General features: G+C 40.8%; 1 protein-coding gene across 1 annotated transcript; it reads left to right on the top strand.

Moving 5' to 3' along the window:
• Positions 1-428: 428 nt before the first annotated feature.
• On the top strand, positions 429-17,407 carry LOC116332701 (FYVE, RhoGEF and PH domain-containing protein 6-like). The gene is made up of 20 exons (XM_031755745.2): positions 429-888; positions 1,517-3,461; positions 6,519-6,657; positions 6,895-6,962; positions 9,613-9,643; positions 11,319-11,470; positions 11,922-12,078; positions 12,193-12,280; positions 12,796-12,846; positions 12,976-13,034; positions 13,126-13,197; positions 13,983-14,051; positions 14,349-14,432; positions 14,535-14,614; positions 14,765-14,867; positions 15,033-15,179; positions 15,277-15,465; positions 16,118-16,246; positions 16,339-16,478; positions 16,579-17,407. The coding sequence occupies exons 1-20, from the start codon at positions 876-878 to the stop codon at positions 16,613-16,615; spliced, it is 3,753 nt and encodes a 1,250-aa protein (XP_031611605.2). The 5' UTR covers positions 429-875; the 3' UTR covers positions 16,616-17,407.
• Positions 17,408-17,523: the final 116 nt, after the last annotated feature.

Here is a 17,523-nt window from a genome sequence, read left to right as displayed (position 1 = left end):
ATAAAACATGGATCAGGGGCAAGAGATCTGCCACAAGTTCCTGGATTCAGTGATGAGTGATTGAGTTTCGACTTGGCCAAATAAACATGGCAAAAATGCGCTTTAAAAAAAAATCAATAACTAATCCATTATCTGTATTTAGTCCTTCATATTATTCATCATGTCAAGCTGTCAGTCATCTGACTTTCTTTGTGATACTTCCTGTAACAAACAAAAAAATATCAACCTGCTGACACAAGGAGGGAACTGATGGGAAAAGATTTTTTTCCAAGTATTTCTTCCTCTACGCAAAATATGTGTTACAAAGGAGCTGCTGGCTTCCTCGCATAGTTTTGGCTTCTTAGTCATACCATTAATAATAGAAAAGATGATGTAGGCGGAAAGATATGCATGCATGGCACCTCGCAGAATTCCTGAGCAGTCATGAGCAAGCATTAAATCTTACTACAAGTCAGTGTTTATTGCTGTCGTGTGGAGAAGAGATTCTTTCACAGTATGACAACTCATAATAATGCCAATTTGTGAAAGATTTGGATGCAAAGATTGACTTGGCCGTCTGTGGCTCCTGGGGGGCCCCTAGTGGATCGTCCTCGGAAACAAAAAGGAAGCTCGCGGCTATTGGCTGGCTACATATCGCAGGGCAGCAACAGCCGGTGCGCCTCCAGAGAGAAGAACTTGTTTGCGGCGGAATCACGTGTGCCGCTCGGGTTAAAATCAAAGAAAATGTCCATTATTTGACACATTGTAAATCGACGATCTGAACTTTATCCGGACATGAAGGACTTTTGTCTGCGGGACTGATTTATTTATTTATTTTTAATGTAAAGACCGGAAAACAATAAAGAAGGAAAAACAGAAGCGAAGTGAGTGGAGCGATGATGAACTCAGGTAAGTTCCCCGTTCGATGACTTTTCTGATTTATACGTGAACACGGTGAGCTGATAAAGGCTAATCAGGAAATAGTAAATGCTCAGAGAAGATTTACTTCTTTACTTTAGTTTAACAGTTTTTTTTTCTTTCTTTCTATTCCTGCTCAGTATAAATTTCATCTGTTTAGGTTTAACCTGCTTGGTATTCATTTAAACAGCATAGCTCTAAATGAAGTTACGTTTGACTATCTGTAGTTTTGTATTGATTTTGTTCGCAGTCAGCAGTTCAAACTGTGTCTTGTTGAACAGGGAAATATTTGAAAACCTGCCTGTCAACAGGGTTGCATTTTACTGCTTCTCCCACTCTTCATCTCCCACCTGCTCTTTTGCGTGTTGACTCGAGCTATTACCTGGAGTAATGTGCTGCTACATAGAGGGGCAAACAAAAATCATGTGATATTTGAACCCTTGAAGAGGTTGTTTATGATGTATACGGTGGTTAGGCTCAGCAGTGAAAGAAAACACAGTAAGTGTTGTAACTATCGTGGTGTTTAGATTAGTCATTTTGATGTTGTTTTCACTGAGAGTCAGAGGAAATAACTTTACCTCGAATCCCAACTTCATATCTTTCATTTCTCTATTCCCAGGTATGCATAAGCCACCTGTGGCCCCTAAACCAAAGCTGCCTTACTGCGGAAGTCCACGGCAATCTCCTTTGATCCCCAGAAAAGGTGGCCTCTCACAACCATCTCCTGGCACACAGAGGAAGGTGAAACCGGCGCTAGCTCCCAAACCCTGCCCCTCTAAATTCAACGTTCACGTGGAAGAGAGGCAACCTGTCTGGACGAGCCCACGTCAGACATCTGTGTCAGATACGCCCCAGACTGTAGGTCGTCTTGGCTCCCAAAATGGACTGCAGCACGAGAGCAAAAAGCCTGACTGGGATTATGTTGTTCCTATTTGTCTGTGCAGCAGTGACAACTGCACGTGTGTCAAAAACAGGCCAACGAGCAGAGAAAAGCTCGAGAGAGATTTAAAAGCACCGCAAAAGGGCAAAAGCGAGGAAAACAGAAAAACTGTTGTGAATTCTCATGGCACCTGCAATCATAGCAGAGAGAAAACAGACAATGAACACTGCAGAGAGACGAATGCTTCTCCCACCCATAATCACTATCAGTCTGTTCAAGACGCACATGCTATTTACCAAAATGTCACTGTAGACACTAACATTTCCCGTCCTAAGGTGGCTTTTCGGCCAACTTCTCCTCACAGAACTCGGGGCAATGAGGCAAATGATGAAATTCTTGACAGTGTACCTGGACGAGTACCAGAGGAAGATGCTCTCAGTGTGCCACGACCCAAAGTAAACCCAGCTCCCCTTAGGAAGCCCAGCCCTATCCCTGTACTACGGAAACCCAAGCAAGCCTTTCAGGACCATCAGGAAAAGGTGGAGAACGAGAGGGAAGAGTCTGTAAGCCAAGATTTCAGAGAAATAAACACCAAAAACGTGGCGGCGTCACCAGACAGGAAGGGCACGTCGTCGCTGTCTGTCAGTGCACCTGAAAGTGAGAAGAAGCTGCCAGTTTTTCCATCAGTGAAAACTTGGCCCCCTCCAGCTCCTCCTCCCAAGAAAAAACCTTTTCTGTCTGAGCTTGAAAAAGTACTGAGCTCGGCTCCTCAGGCAATTGCAAAGGACGTAAAAGGGGAACATCTAGATTGGGCCCGCGGCACTCATGAGTTGGATTTTTCTGCTGAAAAGGATAATAAAAAGATTCAGAGGGAAAGAAAGGCTGATGAGGAGGAAGCTCGTGGCATTTTGCACAGCCAGCCGGCCCTCAGCCAGCCTGTTGCCACAGCGGAGAAAATTGGGATGGGTAAAGTACCTCCAAAGAAGCCCCAGAGAAAAAAGATGCTGAATCAGAATAAGGGATCCTCTGAGGAGAGAGCAGCGAGGGAGATTGAAGGACACGGGAAAAAGAAGGAACTTCCTCTGCCTTCCACTGACAAATCAAGCGGTAACCATCCAGCAGCTGAAGTCAAAAGGCAATCTCGCTCCAGTCTGAGCAAAGCCAAGTCCTTCTCCGGTGCTGATATCATTCACTCTAAAAAAGTACAGAAGTCAAATTCTTTCCGGAAATTGCCTTTGAAATTATCAACAACTAGGTTACCCAGACAGACGGAAAAAGAAGACCAGTTCACAGACTTCACTCTCGATGATAATGAACTAAGTGTTGACAACGACGAAGACCTAGGGCAGAACTATCCCGAACGTAAATTCTCTGCTCCATTTACTGAGTTCGAGCAAAATGTGGACGGAGAAGATGAAGGAGAAGTTGTCCCATTTGAGGACACCCCTGTGTATGAGGAGATATTAGACTACGGCAATGTGGGAAATTCAGGGCCATATCCTCAGGACCTCTACTCGCAGCCTAAACCATGGCAGAGCTCAGTTTACGCTGACCCACAGGGCTTATACTTACACCCTGACCCCTCGGAGAGCTCGGTGTATGATAATGAGGACATTTATGAGGTGCAGGATCCATATATGTCCCTGGAGAAAGACCACCAACAGACACCAGCACTCTTTGACAGGTAGACCTGAAATACTCGACTACCTCTAAACCTGATTTGTTTTTAACAGCATATTCTTTGTTGCGTCCTCAAATTTTTTTTAAACAACCATTCATCTGCAAAATATGTTGCTGATGACAGAGGCCGTAAGGGAAGAGCGCAGAGGGCCTTCACATTGTTTGTTTTGCTAATTCCTGTCAGGGTAGTTTGACAGGTATGGTGTGCTTGCATAGCTTTGACACACTGACTTAGACTACACAAGTTTAAAGTATAATTATGTTGTTATTATTACAGGCAGAGACAATCTTTAGCCTAGAAGGGAAGAATACATACTAGATCAATGCAATCCACATGTCTGTGGTTTAAGAAGAGCTTTCTCAGTGTCATGGTGTTTGCAGCTCTACAGTTATCTGGTGTTAGGAAGGCACTAAAACTACACCTGTTTCCCTTCGTAAAGGCTCAGTTCAATAGAGTGGAGGTGAATTAAAACTCTGCTGCTTAAACCGAGGAAACCGTTCATCAGAACTCAATATCAGACTTTTTAAAAATTTTATAATGATAGTTAGATTTGTTTGTTTTCAAAGCAAAAACCTGCAATCCCAACTTAAACTACCCAATGCTAAAAAGTGTATATATATTTATAATATACTGTTAGTGATGTGTGCATTAGGGGAACAAAAGGAGTTTCTGGGCTTTGTTCACAAATGTGTGGGTGGCGACGTGCTTATGCTTCTCACAAAATTCCCATCAGATTCATGCAGCGTGTCCACTGGCCAGTTTTGTTCTGTAGTGACTTAGTATAATCTGTAATCTGCATCCCATGATCAACACTAAGATGTAATGAAGAAAGTGATGATGATGCTTTAAGTTAGTACTAAATAAATGTATAAATAAATAAGGGGTGAAGAAATGGAAACAGTAGTGTCAAAGGAGGAAACCACAAAAGCAGCAACACCTTTCAAACGGTTTCAGGGCCTTCAGATAATAGAGCTGATGATTATTATTTTCCTGGAGATGGTAACTGTGGTTTAAAAAGCAATCAAACAAACAAAATAGAAAAGACTTGGCATGAACAGACCAGAACAAAATGAAGGAAGGAGCGTCCGATCTATCAGCCCAAGATAAAAAAAAACAAAGTCACTACACTTACTGGAAAAACAAAACAAAAAAACATCCTCCAGCATTTACGCGATATTGCCAAGCATCATCTTATCATTCATTTCTAGAAATGATAAGAAGTACCTGACTAGGATAAGATACAGTTGAATAATCATAGTAACCAGAACATTTCCAAATGTTTCATGTGTGAAGGACGATGTTTTGTTTGGTCTTTGTATTGGTTTGTTAAACTACAGATGCCTAATACTACATCCTGTCTACTTTCGCTCCCATTTTCTAAACATTTAATTTAATTTTTGCCCTCTGTCATTAATTTAATTCTGTTAGTGTTTTATTTCGTTTCTGTCGTTTTGGAAAACTGTAAATAATGGCAAATGAAAGTGTTATCATGGCACGATGTTGTGCCGGCCGGTCTTTCTGTGTGGAGTTTGCATTTTCTCTCCATGTACTCCACCTTCCTGCAGAGTCCAAAGACATGCCGCTTGGGCTATCCAGTGTTTCTAAATTGGCCATAGGTGTGAATGTGACTGTGAATGGTTTCTTGCAATATTTTAGCGACTTGTCCAAATTATTGCTGTCTCCCCTCCACCTTCAATCCTAAATTGAATCAGTGGAAGAAAATGGATGGATGAAATATCTTGATGCATTCTCAATTATCCAGGAAAGTAAATCTCCAAAAGTTGAATCTGTTCATCTGGACGTAGCGTTACGCTACGTCCAGATGAACAGATTCAACTTTTGGAGATGGATGAAATAATTATGATCATCAACATTATTAGTGGTAGTAATAGTAAAGTTTTAAGATGTGCTTTCTCTTCTTTATTATTTGTTCCTGAACATGTTCTAACTTTGTTTGCAGGTTATGAACAAATTCAGCTGAGAAAATATCACAGATTTGTGCATTCAATCTGTTTATGTACAGATTTGTGTGTTTGCACTGTTAGATATCGCGCCCTGTTTCTGCAGATCTACATACATTCATCATAAGAGACTGAATGGATACATTTTTACTTTTTACTTTTTAGTGAACTGACCCTTTAAAAAAAAAAAGTTTCTCACTCTGCGTCTTCATTGGCTCCAGTTTTTTATTTATTATTATTTTTTCCATTGTGTATATTCCCTGAAGTAATCTGTGTAGTAATCCTGTTAGTAGGCAAAGAATTTCACATGTCTGGTTTTGAATGAGCAGTTTGCAGAAGTCAGCTGGAAAATAGGATTACAGTTTGTGTAACTGTACACGCTGCCTCCAACAGCTTAGCATGTCGCAGCGCTTTGGTTAAAACACTCACATGTTGGCTCGTTGGCTCATAACAGAGACCGCTCACTGCAAAATACTACAGCTGTTTTAAAGGGGGCACAGACCGGCTTCATGCATTTTTTTTCCCCCTTAGCTTTGTCTGGTTTCTTTCTCTGTTAGTTTTGTTCAGGGAGGTGCCTTCTAAGAATCCTCTGGGAATTGTGGCATTTTAGACATGCGGCGCATCTTTGGCACAATTTCCTGTTAGCTGTTCATGTGAAGTCCCGTTAAAGCTGCTGGGTTAACTTGCCAAAAGCGTGACGATGCCTTATTTCTGAGTTCTGTAAGCAGATGTAAAAAGCTGCAGCAGGAGTAGGCTTGTGATTGTATTGATGATTAGATTGAATATTCAAAGGCGTCAAGTCCTCCCTTTCCTATGTGCATTTCTATGACTTTTAATAATAAATGGTCCTGTATAATAAATTCTTGGGATTAAATGCTGAGGAGAGTTTTTTTTTATATCAGAAATCTTCCTCATTCTTCTAAAATTCCCTTCCTCTCGCTTGTGTGCCATGTGTATTTTAAAGGTGTGTCAACGCCTTTCAAATGCAGAATAAATGCCTTCAGGTAGTTCTGTGTCAAGACTACCTGCCCCGTGTTTGTGTTTGTCGGTCCCCGTTTTCCTCTTTACAAACATGTGTTTCTGACTTTTTTTTTTACAGAAGCTCCTTTGAAAAAGACATTTTTCTCGAGGTGCCGTTGGATGATGACTTTATCCACACAACCTCAGAAGACGAAGGCGAGAATGACAGCAGCTCTGACTCAAGTAAAGGTGACCCTGAGCAGCCGGAGGAGAAAACGGTGAGGAGCAGATGCTGTTAGATGCTGACAGGGTTTGTTCATTGCAAGAAATTTAAGGTTGCAGGCAACTTAGTCCTGCAGGGGAGAACACACCTTCCTTTTTTTTAAAAATAGATGTATGCATCATCTTCATGCTGTTGCTAATAGATGAATATATTATTATTGCATCTTGTCTGTCTGCAGCGAGCAGTTCTGTATGCTACATTTACTGTACTGTTTTTATTTATTCTTCATCAGACGGCGAGTGAAAAGAAGAAAAACAAGATATTCAACATTGCCCAAGAAATTATGACCTCTGAGAGTGTGTGAGTGTCCTTTTTTTCCCCCTCATTTACATTTCTTGAACTCCAGCTGTGCACATAGTGTAGGATAATTTTGCCCAGGTTTTGGGATGTCTGTCTCTCAGGTTTGTTGTGGGGTTTTTTAGATTAAAAGTTTCTCTTGGTGTTTGCAACATTAACTTACACACTGAAGGAAAAAAGACTGGAGAAAAAGCCATTTAACTAAACATTTAATTGATAAAAAGTGCAATTTCAACAGTACTTCTCAGTTTTTCTACATGAATTATTAAAGAAAAAGTTCTAGTAGCTTACCATCCAGATTATCTGGTGTGTGTCTTGTATTGTTTAACTATATTATATGTTGGAATTAGTCGGACCTGCCTTGCAAGACAGCAGTTGGTCCTGAATGCTGCAACTTGAACGCATTTCCCCGGTGCTTGCTTCTTTCCACTGGCTCCCTGTTCCCATCAGTATTAATTTTAAAATTTTATTGTTGACTTACAAAGCCCTGAATGGACAAGCTCCCGGGTAATTGTCTGACCTCTTGCAGTCTTATGCACCCTCTAGATCTCTTAGATCAAATGATCTTTTGCTTTTAGCCATACCAAGGGTGTAGGCTAGTACACAGAGGCAATCTCATCTAACAATACATGTGTATTCACTGGCTTTTAATACAGGGTGGGCCATTCATATGGACACACCGTAATAAAATGGGAATGGTTGGTGATATTAAAGTCCTGTTTGTGGCACATTAGTATATGTGAGGGGGCAAACTCCTCAAGATGCGTGGTGATCATGGTGGCCATTTAGAAGTCGGCCATCTTGGATACAACTTTTGTTTTTTCAATAGGAAGAGGGCCATGTGACACATCAAACTTATTGGTAATGTCACAAGAAAAACAATGGTGTGCTTGGTTTCAACGTAACTTTATTCTTTCATGAGTTATTTACAAGCTTCTGACCACTTATAAAATGTGTTCAATGTGCTGCCCATTGGATTGTCAATGCAACCCTCTTCTCCCACTCTTCACACACTGATAGCAACACCGCAGGAGAAATGCCAGCACAGGCATCCAGTATCCGTAGTTTCAGGTGCTGCACATCTCGTATCTTCACACCATAGACAATTGCCTTCAGATGACCCCAAAGATAAGTCTAAGGGGTCAGATCGGAGACCTTGGGGCCATTCAACTGGCCCACGACGACCAATCCACTTTCCAGGAAACTGTTCATCTAGGAATGCTCGGACCTGGCACCCATAATGTGGTGGTGCACCATCTTGCTGGAAAAACTCAGGGAGTGTGCCAGCTTCAGTGCATAAAGAGGGAAACATGTAGCAATCATGTAGCAATTTCAAATATCCAGTGGCCTTGAGGTTTCCATTGATGAAGAATGGACCCACTATCGTTGTACCCCATATACCACACCAAACCATCACTTTTGTTGTTCCAACAGTCTTGGAGGGATCCATCCAATGTGGGTTAGTGTCAGACCAATAGCGGTGGTTTTGTTTGTTAACTTCACCATTCACATAAAAGTTTGCCTCATCACTGAACAAAATCTTCTGCGTGAACTGAGGGTCCTGTTCCAATTTTTGTTTTGCCCATTCTGCAAATTCTGTGCGCCGATCTGGGTCATCCTCGTTGAGATGCTGCAGTAGCTGGAGTTTGTAAGGGTGCCATTTGTGAGTAGCTAATATCCGCCGAAGGGATGTTCGACTAATGCCACTCTCCAGTGACATGCGGCGAGTGCTACGCTGTGGGCTCTTGCGGAATGAAGCTAGGACAGCCACTGATGTTTCTTCATTAATGACAGTTTTCTTGCGTCCACATTTTGGCAAATCCAACACTGAACCAGTTTCATGAAACTTAGCAAGCAGTTTGCTAACTGTAGCATGGGAGATGGGTGGTCTCGTAGGGGTGTGTCTTGCATTGAAATCTGCTGCAATGACCCGGTTACTGCGTTCACCAGATATCAACACAATTTCGATCCGCCTCCTCATGTGTTAACCTCTTCGACATGTCAATGGCTGTGAACAAAGAGAAACTTGTAAATAACTCATGAAAGAATAAAGTTACATTGAAACCAAGCACACCATTGTTTTTCTTGTGACATTACCAATAAGTTTGATGTGTCACATGGCCCTCTTCCTATTGAAAAAACAAAAGTTGTATCCAAGATGGCCGACTTCTAAATGGCCACCATGGTCACCACCCATCTTGAGGAGTTTGCCCCCTCACATATACTAATGTGCCACAAACAGGACTTTAATATCACCAACCATTCCCATTTTATTACAGTGTATCCATATGAATGGCCCACCCTGTACAGTATAAGAGGTATTTGGTGCTTGGTACTAATAATATAAGTTATTTGGTACTAGTTATTTTGTATTTCTGTACAGCACTTTGGTCAACGTTGCTGTTGTAATTAGATGTGCTATATAATTAAAAAACGATAAACTACTTTGGTGTAGTATGAATGGCAGTGGGGGAGGTGGTAGAATCTAGCAGGATCTGTGTGTAAACGCCTGACTGGAAAATAAATTCCGTTCACCTTCATTGTAATGAGTAGACAGACACAGTTATGTCAAAACCTCACCAAAACATGAGGATATATTGTTGTATGGAGGCAAAGATTGTGTAACCATTATAACTGTATTTTGTTTTTCCAGGTTCGTTGACGTCCTGAAGCTGCTTCATGTTGTGAGTACCTCCACATGTCACCCTTTAAACAAAAGCAACCACCGTGTTTGCCGTGAAAAGACCTGTGGGTATATATTTGAGCCAGTGGTGGTCTAGTGTCGGAGCCCAATTCTCCATATGTGTTTGATTTGATCCTCATAGAAGGGCACACCAGACTTTTCCCCGTCCTTTTGGCAATACAGGGTTCTTATTGTAACACTACACTTGCTCTGAATGAAACACAGTCGCGTTGTTTTAACCTCAAACGGTTCACGCTGCCAAAAAAATGATCTGATTCCTTTGCTGTACTTCCCCTGCAACAATTGCAACGCGACAAGAAGGGAAGAACAATATTTTTATGTGTCGTCCAACCAGTCTAACCAACTCGTAACCAACGCTCTCTTAGATCAGTGATCTCACTATAAGTAAAGGACTCCCTATCTCTACGAGAATCTCCACATCTGTGTCTGTTTGTTTGTTGAGTCTTCGCTTTTTCTTGACAGTTCATCATATCTGCTCAGGAAGAGGAGATGTGATGAATTCAGGAATTGCAGTGTCAAGTGTGAGGAAATTTGATCAGGGCTGGTACGTAGGACGTAGTAGCCTTGAGTGATAAGTGACGACTCCCGCCTATGACTGTATAGCATAGATGGGAAGCGCTCGGGTCTCTGTGGATTGCAGAGATATGAAGAACAGGTCAGATGAAGTTCAAAGCAATGTTAAAGTGGCTTTCTATTTACCCAGCTGTGTCAGATACTCAAACAGACATCGGCACTCACCACAGCATGTATATTCTATCTGATTTATCTGGTACTGCATATTCTTAGATGCTCTTGTTCTCAGGATCTAAATGCAGACAATAAAAGCTACTTTGATTTAGCTGCTTTGTTTTGTCTAACCCATGTGTTATAATGGAAACAAGATAACCAAACTGGCCTTTTGTTCAAAACCAACAAGCCTAACATCACACGTTTGTTACTGCTGACTGTCTGCAGCGTAGTTTTTTTTCTTATCTCGTTAAACGTACATGTTTTTTATTTTCTTTTTGCTACATCCTTCACCATATGACCCGCCTCCAACACTGTCAGCTGTTTTTTTTTTTTTTAGTAGGAGGAAATCACACATTAACCACAGGAGCTCTCTACTGGGTACATGGTCTGTTGGCAGTTTCATTTGCCATGTGTCTCTGTAAACCACCAGAAAACGAACCATAAATGGCATGCTCAGTGTTGGCTGCTGTTTATTTAATATTTCTTTGGTCATGATTTATTTTAAAAGAATGACAGTGTGTCTTTTGTCCTGTCTTGCCCTCTTAACCCCTAACCGGTCACAGGAGATGGCCGCCTCTCCCTGAGCCTGGTTCTGCCGGAGTTTTCCTGTTAAAAGGGAGTTTTTCCTTCCCACTGTCGCCAAGTGCTTCCTCATATGGGGTCATTTTATTTGGGGGGTTTTCTCTCTGTTATTGTAGGGTCTTTACTTTGCAACATAAAGTGCCTTGAGGCAGATGTTGTGATTTAGCACTATGTGATCCTGTGACATCAAGTTACAGTGCGTTTTCAGTCTATTAGAGGACCAGTTCAGTAGAGTTCAGTAAATGCCATCTTTGGCATTATCTGTATATTTCCTTTTTTGGGGGGGGTTGTTGTTGTTGTTGTTTTCGTTTTTTCCCATCTGATTTTTATCTGTCTATCAACAGGACTTCCGTGATGCAGTGTCTAAAGCCTCTCGCCAGAGTGGGAAGCCTGTGATTGAGGACCGTCTTCTAAACCAGATACTGTACTCCCTCCCACAACTCTACGAACTCAACCAAAACCTCCTCTCTGAACTGAGACAAAGAATAGCCAAATGGTATAACAAAGTTTTTTTGTTTTATTTACTGAGAGCTTTACATGTGCTCTTGTAGCTGATTGGGAGCTAAACCATGCAGTAATAACCGATAGTCTTCAGAAGTAGTGGGATGTTTTAATGTTTTAACACCATACTAATGCCCACGGTCTTAAATTAAGTCATGATACCTATGTGGTGCTGTTAATGCCTGTTGAAAGTGTGGTTAGTCAGGTAAAGAGGGAACTCAGAACACTGGCGTATATTTTCTGTTCATGAGGAAGTATTCAAGCTCTGGGTTAGGAATGTATATTTTCCCATGTTTTTGATTATTCATCTACTCTATAGGAGAAAAACTAGATACTATAAAACCAAAGTATGGACCAAAGTATACCCACCCCCCACCCCCCTCCTAATCACCTAGATCGATCGAGGAACTGACTGTGTTTTTCTTTTCGCTCGGTTTTGTTTACAGGAACGAGAATCCCCAGGTAGCAGACATTTTCCTGAAACAGGGGCCCTATCTGAAGATGTACTCGACATACATTGGTGAGTTTGACAGGAATGTGGTTCTTCTGGATGAGCAGACTAAGAAGAATCCAGCATTTGGCGCAGTAGTACGGGAATTTGAGGTAATGGTGCTCAACCTGTTCTGTGTGTAAGTGGGTGTCTTTGCTCCCTTTTTTAAAAAAACAAAACAAAACCCATTAAATGTTGATTTGTTTTTTTTGTCTTTTTTTGTTAAGGCTAGTCCACGCTGTGCCAGCTTGGCTCTGAAGCATTACCTGTTAAAACCCGTACAGAGGATTCCTCAGTATCAGCTGCTACTCACAGGTAAACCTGTAAAGAGTCATTGCAATAGATCTTCATGTTTCTTATTTAATACTTAAAGGTGAGTTTAACTTAAGTACAAACTCAGCTCATTGTTGTAGTTTTGGACACGTTGGCGCAGCCTTTGATGCCTCATCTCAGGCATCATGCTGCCCTCTGGTGCTTATTAGGAAAATCTTTTGTGCTCCTTCTTCACTCCTTGTATAATACGGCTTTTGAAGTGCAGTCCAAATCAGATTTGGTGACATAACGTAAGCTTCAACGAGAGTGAGCTTGTGGATTCACGAGTCTGGTTAATCGGTCAGTGCCAACATATGATGAATGTTTCCCACGTCACTCTTGTATAGCTGCGTTATGTAAACACCTGAAGACCTTTTCATCCAGGATTTAAGTTCTGAATCATTCCAGGAATTGGCTATAGAGACTGAGCCCTTAACACCCATTTGCGTACTTATTGATCACTTGTTGTGGTTACACTGTTGATCGCAAAACTTAAATGTTTCTTTATTTTGTCTCAGATTATCTAAAAAACCTGCCTGAAGATGCAGACGACTACAAAGACACAGAAGGTAACGACATAACCTTTATTTTGATTTATTTTTTTAAATCTGCAGATCCGTAAATATTCTTGATGGTGTTAGTGGAATGGAAATATTTCATGTCATGTGTGTGACAATTACAAATGTTTGTCCATTCAGCTGCCCTTGCTATAGTGAAAGAGGTGGCCAGTCATGCAAATGACTTCATGAAACAAGGGGTGAGAGCAAAATAGAAATTTCATGATAAGCAATCACATGGTGAATCCCCGATACACGTTACTTACACATTCCACTCGTTTTTTTTCTCAGGATATCTTCCAGAGCATGATCCGTGTCCAGTGCCGTCTGATTGGCAACCATGAGATTGTCCAGCCTGGCCGGGTGAGGTCATAAAGCTTTTGCTAGATTTAGTACATACACACAGGCATATCAGTGTAGGAAAAGCAAAGGTTGGGCTAACACGGATAATCGCTCTCTGATTCTAATGTCCCAGTGAGCCATCACACTTTTCCAGCATGAAGAACCCCAGGAAAAACTGAAGCAGCTAAACTGGTTTCCCGTTAGGCGATACATACTGTACTCAAGCAGGTGTAACCACCAGAGTCTGGTTTATTTGACTAGCCTGATCTTTACATAACATGCTTGGGCATATTTAACTGAGTTGTTCCACTTGGTGAGAAAGTGGGAACACAATGTTTCCTCAGTTGAGATTAACAATATGTTTTGCAAGAGTTTCCTGGGCTGACGTAGGCAGCATTAACCGAGCATGTTATTTATTGATGGGAGAAACTGAAGCTCCCACACAAGCACTGGGAGACCATGCAAATGGCACACAGGAGTGTGTCTGAGTCCAGGATATTCTTGCTAACCACTAAGCCGCCATCTTGCCATGTGATGTGAAGCACAGCAGCAGTATTGACTGCTCAACAATTACAAAATTATTAAGGCGGGCTGCTAATACTGGCCCGCAGTAGTCCACAAATTGGACACAATAATCAACTTCAAGCTCTGCAAAGTGATTTTCTTCACAAGTTGCAACGAGAAGTTCTGGATAAAGAAAAGGCAGCGAGATGAGTGATGAAGTAAAATATGGGAAGGAATCAGGGTCAGAAAATTTTGGCTAATTTACAGTGTTCTGATTTCTTTTTCTTTTCCTTTTTTTCCAGATATACCTTAAAGAGGGGATCTTGATGAAGCTGTCCAGGAAAGTCATGCAGCCCAGAATGTTCTTCCTGGTATAGTCGATATTTCCTTTTATTTCATGCTTTCATAACCAAATCACAATCGAACAGCAGTGTTTCTGTCATGTGCCTCCACTCATGGTTCCCTTCCTGTGGTCATACATTCTGTTGAGCTGATATAAGGAACTTGGATTGATTAACAGATTTAGCTTTCATGGTGCTCAGATGTCTTTCCACATTTGTTTAATATTTTTCCCACATTTTAATAATCTTATTAAGGGCTACTGGTGTATTTGAGACTCAATGGTCATGACAGAATGAAAATAATATTTCATGTCATTTTCCCTTTAGTTTAACGACATGTTGCTGTACACCAAACCCGTTCAGTCAGGCCAGTTCATGTTCAAAAACATGCTGCCCCTCAGAGGCATGAAGGTGAGAACTCTTTCTTATTCTGTCTTGTCAATTTTCACATTTTCTCACATTACGAGATCCTCTTTATGCTGGCATCACGGCTCACAGTGAAAATAATTACAGGTTAGCAAACCGAGTCAAGAGGCCTATCAGAACGAGCTGAACATCGTGAGCGTGGAGCGCTCTTTCATTCTCTCTGCGAGGTAATGATCAGAAATGAAAGAGGCCTTTGTAATTTAAGATGGTGTGTTGTTGTTGTTGTTATTACAGTTCATTTCATTAGTGTATGTTCTTGTTTTGCTTGAATCTATTTTGTTTTGTCTTTTTACACGCTCTGTTTTCTCTTTCTGTAGCTCGGCCAAGGAACAGGACGAATGGCTTGAAGCGATTTCCACAGCGATCAGTGAACACACCAAGAAGACGAGCAGCTTTACCCCTGGCAAGTCCCAAGATGTGGTAAGATCACTTAAAAAAGTACATCTCCAGCTGTTGCAATGTGTGACCAAAGTATATGTAAAAAACAAAACAAAAAGCAAAAAAACAAAGCACACATTTAACATTATATGAGTAGCCACTGAAACTCTTGTGTGCATTCATATTTTTTTTCCCACTCATATTCAGGTGGATGGCACTGATGGTGGCGATGGTGCTCCTTTGGGATCCAAAGCCCCCATATGGATCCCTGACAAGCGGGCCTCCATGTGTATGATCTGCACCTCCAAGTTCACCCAAACGTGGAGGAGACATCACTGCCGTGCGTGCGGAAAGGTGAGGCATCAGATGTACAACATGCTTACTGTCCAGAATGAGGGAGGGATGGAAGGGGGAGAGAAAAAGTGAAACTTGTGCTTTATTCTTCCACCAGATTGCGTGCCAGGCTTGCTCCTCCAATGAATTCCCTCTCGAATATAAAAAGAACAAGTTAACTCGAGTGTGTGACCAGTGTTTCCAAGTTCTTCTGGAGCAGAAAGGCGAACAGACCCAGCCACTTGGAAAAAGAACTGCGTTTACTTTCCACAAAAAGCAGAAGTTGATACCCGCAGCCCTCAAAGAGGTAGATCAAATGTCGCCCTCATCTGTATACACTTTCCATTACAATTCCAAAAAAGTTGGGACATTGTGTAAAATGTAAATAAAATACAAACTGCAGTGGTATATTTATTATTCACAGTCGAAACTTTTTTAAAACATCTGATCCCATCATCTGTATGGGACCATATATTGCTTTTTATACCTCTCAGCATTAATAATGGCTTTTCAGATATGCAAGCTGCAAATTCCATAAGCTCTTGTGCGACCCCCGTACCATCAGAGATCCAGGCTTTTGTACTGACCAACTAAAGGGCTCGACGGCTGGGGTCCTGCAGGCTTTAGAGTGTCCTTAATCCAACACAGCTTATTTAAAATGACCTCCTCAACATGTCTTTATGTATCCAGCTTAATTAGTTGTAGAAAGTTCTTTCCAGCCAATTTTTGCCGCTGTCCCAACTTTTTGAGAAGTTTTGCTGCCATCAAATTTAAAATAAGTTAACATTTTTCATTAAATAGTAAAATTTCTAAACATTTGATATGTTTTTAATTCCTCTTGTGAAAAAAAATTGGGGTTTATAAGATTTACATTCTGTTTATATTTACATTTTACAGTGTCCCAACTTGGGTTCATATAATGTTTAGAAAACTCATCAGATTGCTTTTACTTTTTAAAGGTGACGGCCAACACAGACAACTCCTCTATGAGTGGGTACCTGCAGGCGTCCAAAGTGGCTAAAAAGCACGGGAAGAGGTTATGGTTCGTCATTAAAGACAAGGTCCTGTACAAATACGCAGCAAGTGAGGTAAAGTCTTCAACTTGTATTAATAAAAGCTCAGTATGACCGTTGGAACAAAGAGAATTAATGCGACGTTTGTTTTTCATTTCTTCATGCAGGACGTGGCGGCTTTGGAGAGTCTGCCCCTTTTGGGATTTGTTGTAAAAGCTGATTCCTCACAGACGTCGCAGTTCAAACTCTACCACCATAACAAAGTTTACTACATTTTTAAAGCTGACAGCCCAGAGACTGCCCAAAAGTACTGTAGAGAGAGATGTTATTTATTATTGCATGTAGTGACAATATTAATAATATTAAAATACTATATTAATATTAATTTTTTTTTGTTTTTTTAACAGATGGATCAAGTCTTTCGAAGAGGCTGCTGTGCTTTAATATCTGTTGTGTGAAGCTGCTGGCTGTGCTTGCCTTGGCTGAAAAGTTTTTACCTCAGTGCTCCCAGAAATCTGTAAAAAGCATCTGGAGTCACCAGTTTTGTGCATTTTGTTTTTACTGATTTCATTGTAATTACTGTAACTACTTTTTACATCGTTTTTAGAGCTCTCTCGTGGAGATGGGATTTACCCATTTTTATTTTTGCACAGTCACATGAATCTTTTCCACATGCATTTATAATGTTTAGGTTTCAATGTCAGTAATCCATTTTTAGACTTTAATTTTGGGCTATGCTTTTAATGCAATTGTCTAATGTCATGCTTGGATTGCCATAGCACAGATCTGATGAAAAAGAGAATTATCCATTAATTACTATGGACACAGCTGCTGTCATAACATGTGAACACACGTCTATCCAGCAGATTCCTAAATAAATTATGTAGCTATTTCTTGTGGTTTGGGAATGCTTTTTTTTCACACTTCATAAGTTATCATAGAGCACGTTCAGAACAATGTTAGAGCAATGTTCACTTCCTGCTTGGGTAAGAAATGTTTACTTTATATTCTTAGACTGGAGTCTGCAATCTAAAGTCTCAATGATGTACTGGCGGAGAATTCACTGTTCAAACTGTCCCATAATGTACTTTGCACTTAAGTCAATCAGATGGCTTCACATGATTATACCCTAAATATATATCTATGTAAATAGAGGTGATTGTAATTAGATTGACATGAAATTAATTTTTATTGCTCAAATTCTGTCATTGTAATAAAATTTTATTGTCGTGTGTTTATTGTTGTTGTATGTATGTTTGCTGAAGTTATTCTTTTCTAACTTTAACGCTATACTTTAAAAGTGATTTGAGTGTAAATGCTGCATATTGACTGTAAAGTTTAGTCAATTTTAT

Source organism: Oreochromis aureus, linkage group 7 (assembly GCF_013358895.1).
Source record: "Oreochromis aureus strain Israel breed Guangdong linkage group 7, ZZ_aureus, whole genome shotgun sequence".
Lineage (NCBI taxonomy): Eukaryota > Metazoa > Chordata > Actinopteri > Cichliformes > Cichlidae > Oreochromis > Oreochromis aureus.
The sequence above is the reverse complement of the archived record's forward strand: the minus strand, read 5'-3'. Positions and strand labels throughout refer to the sequence as shown.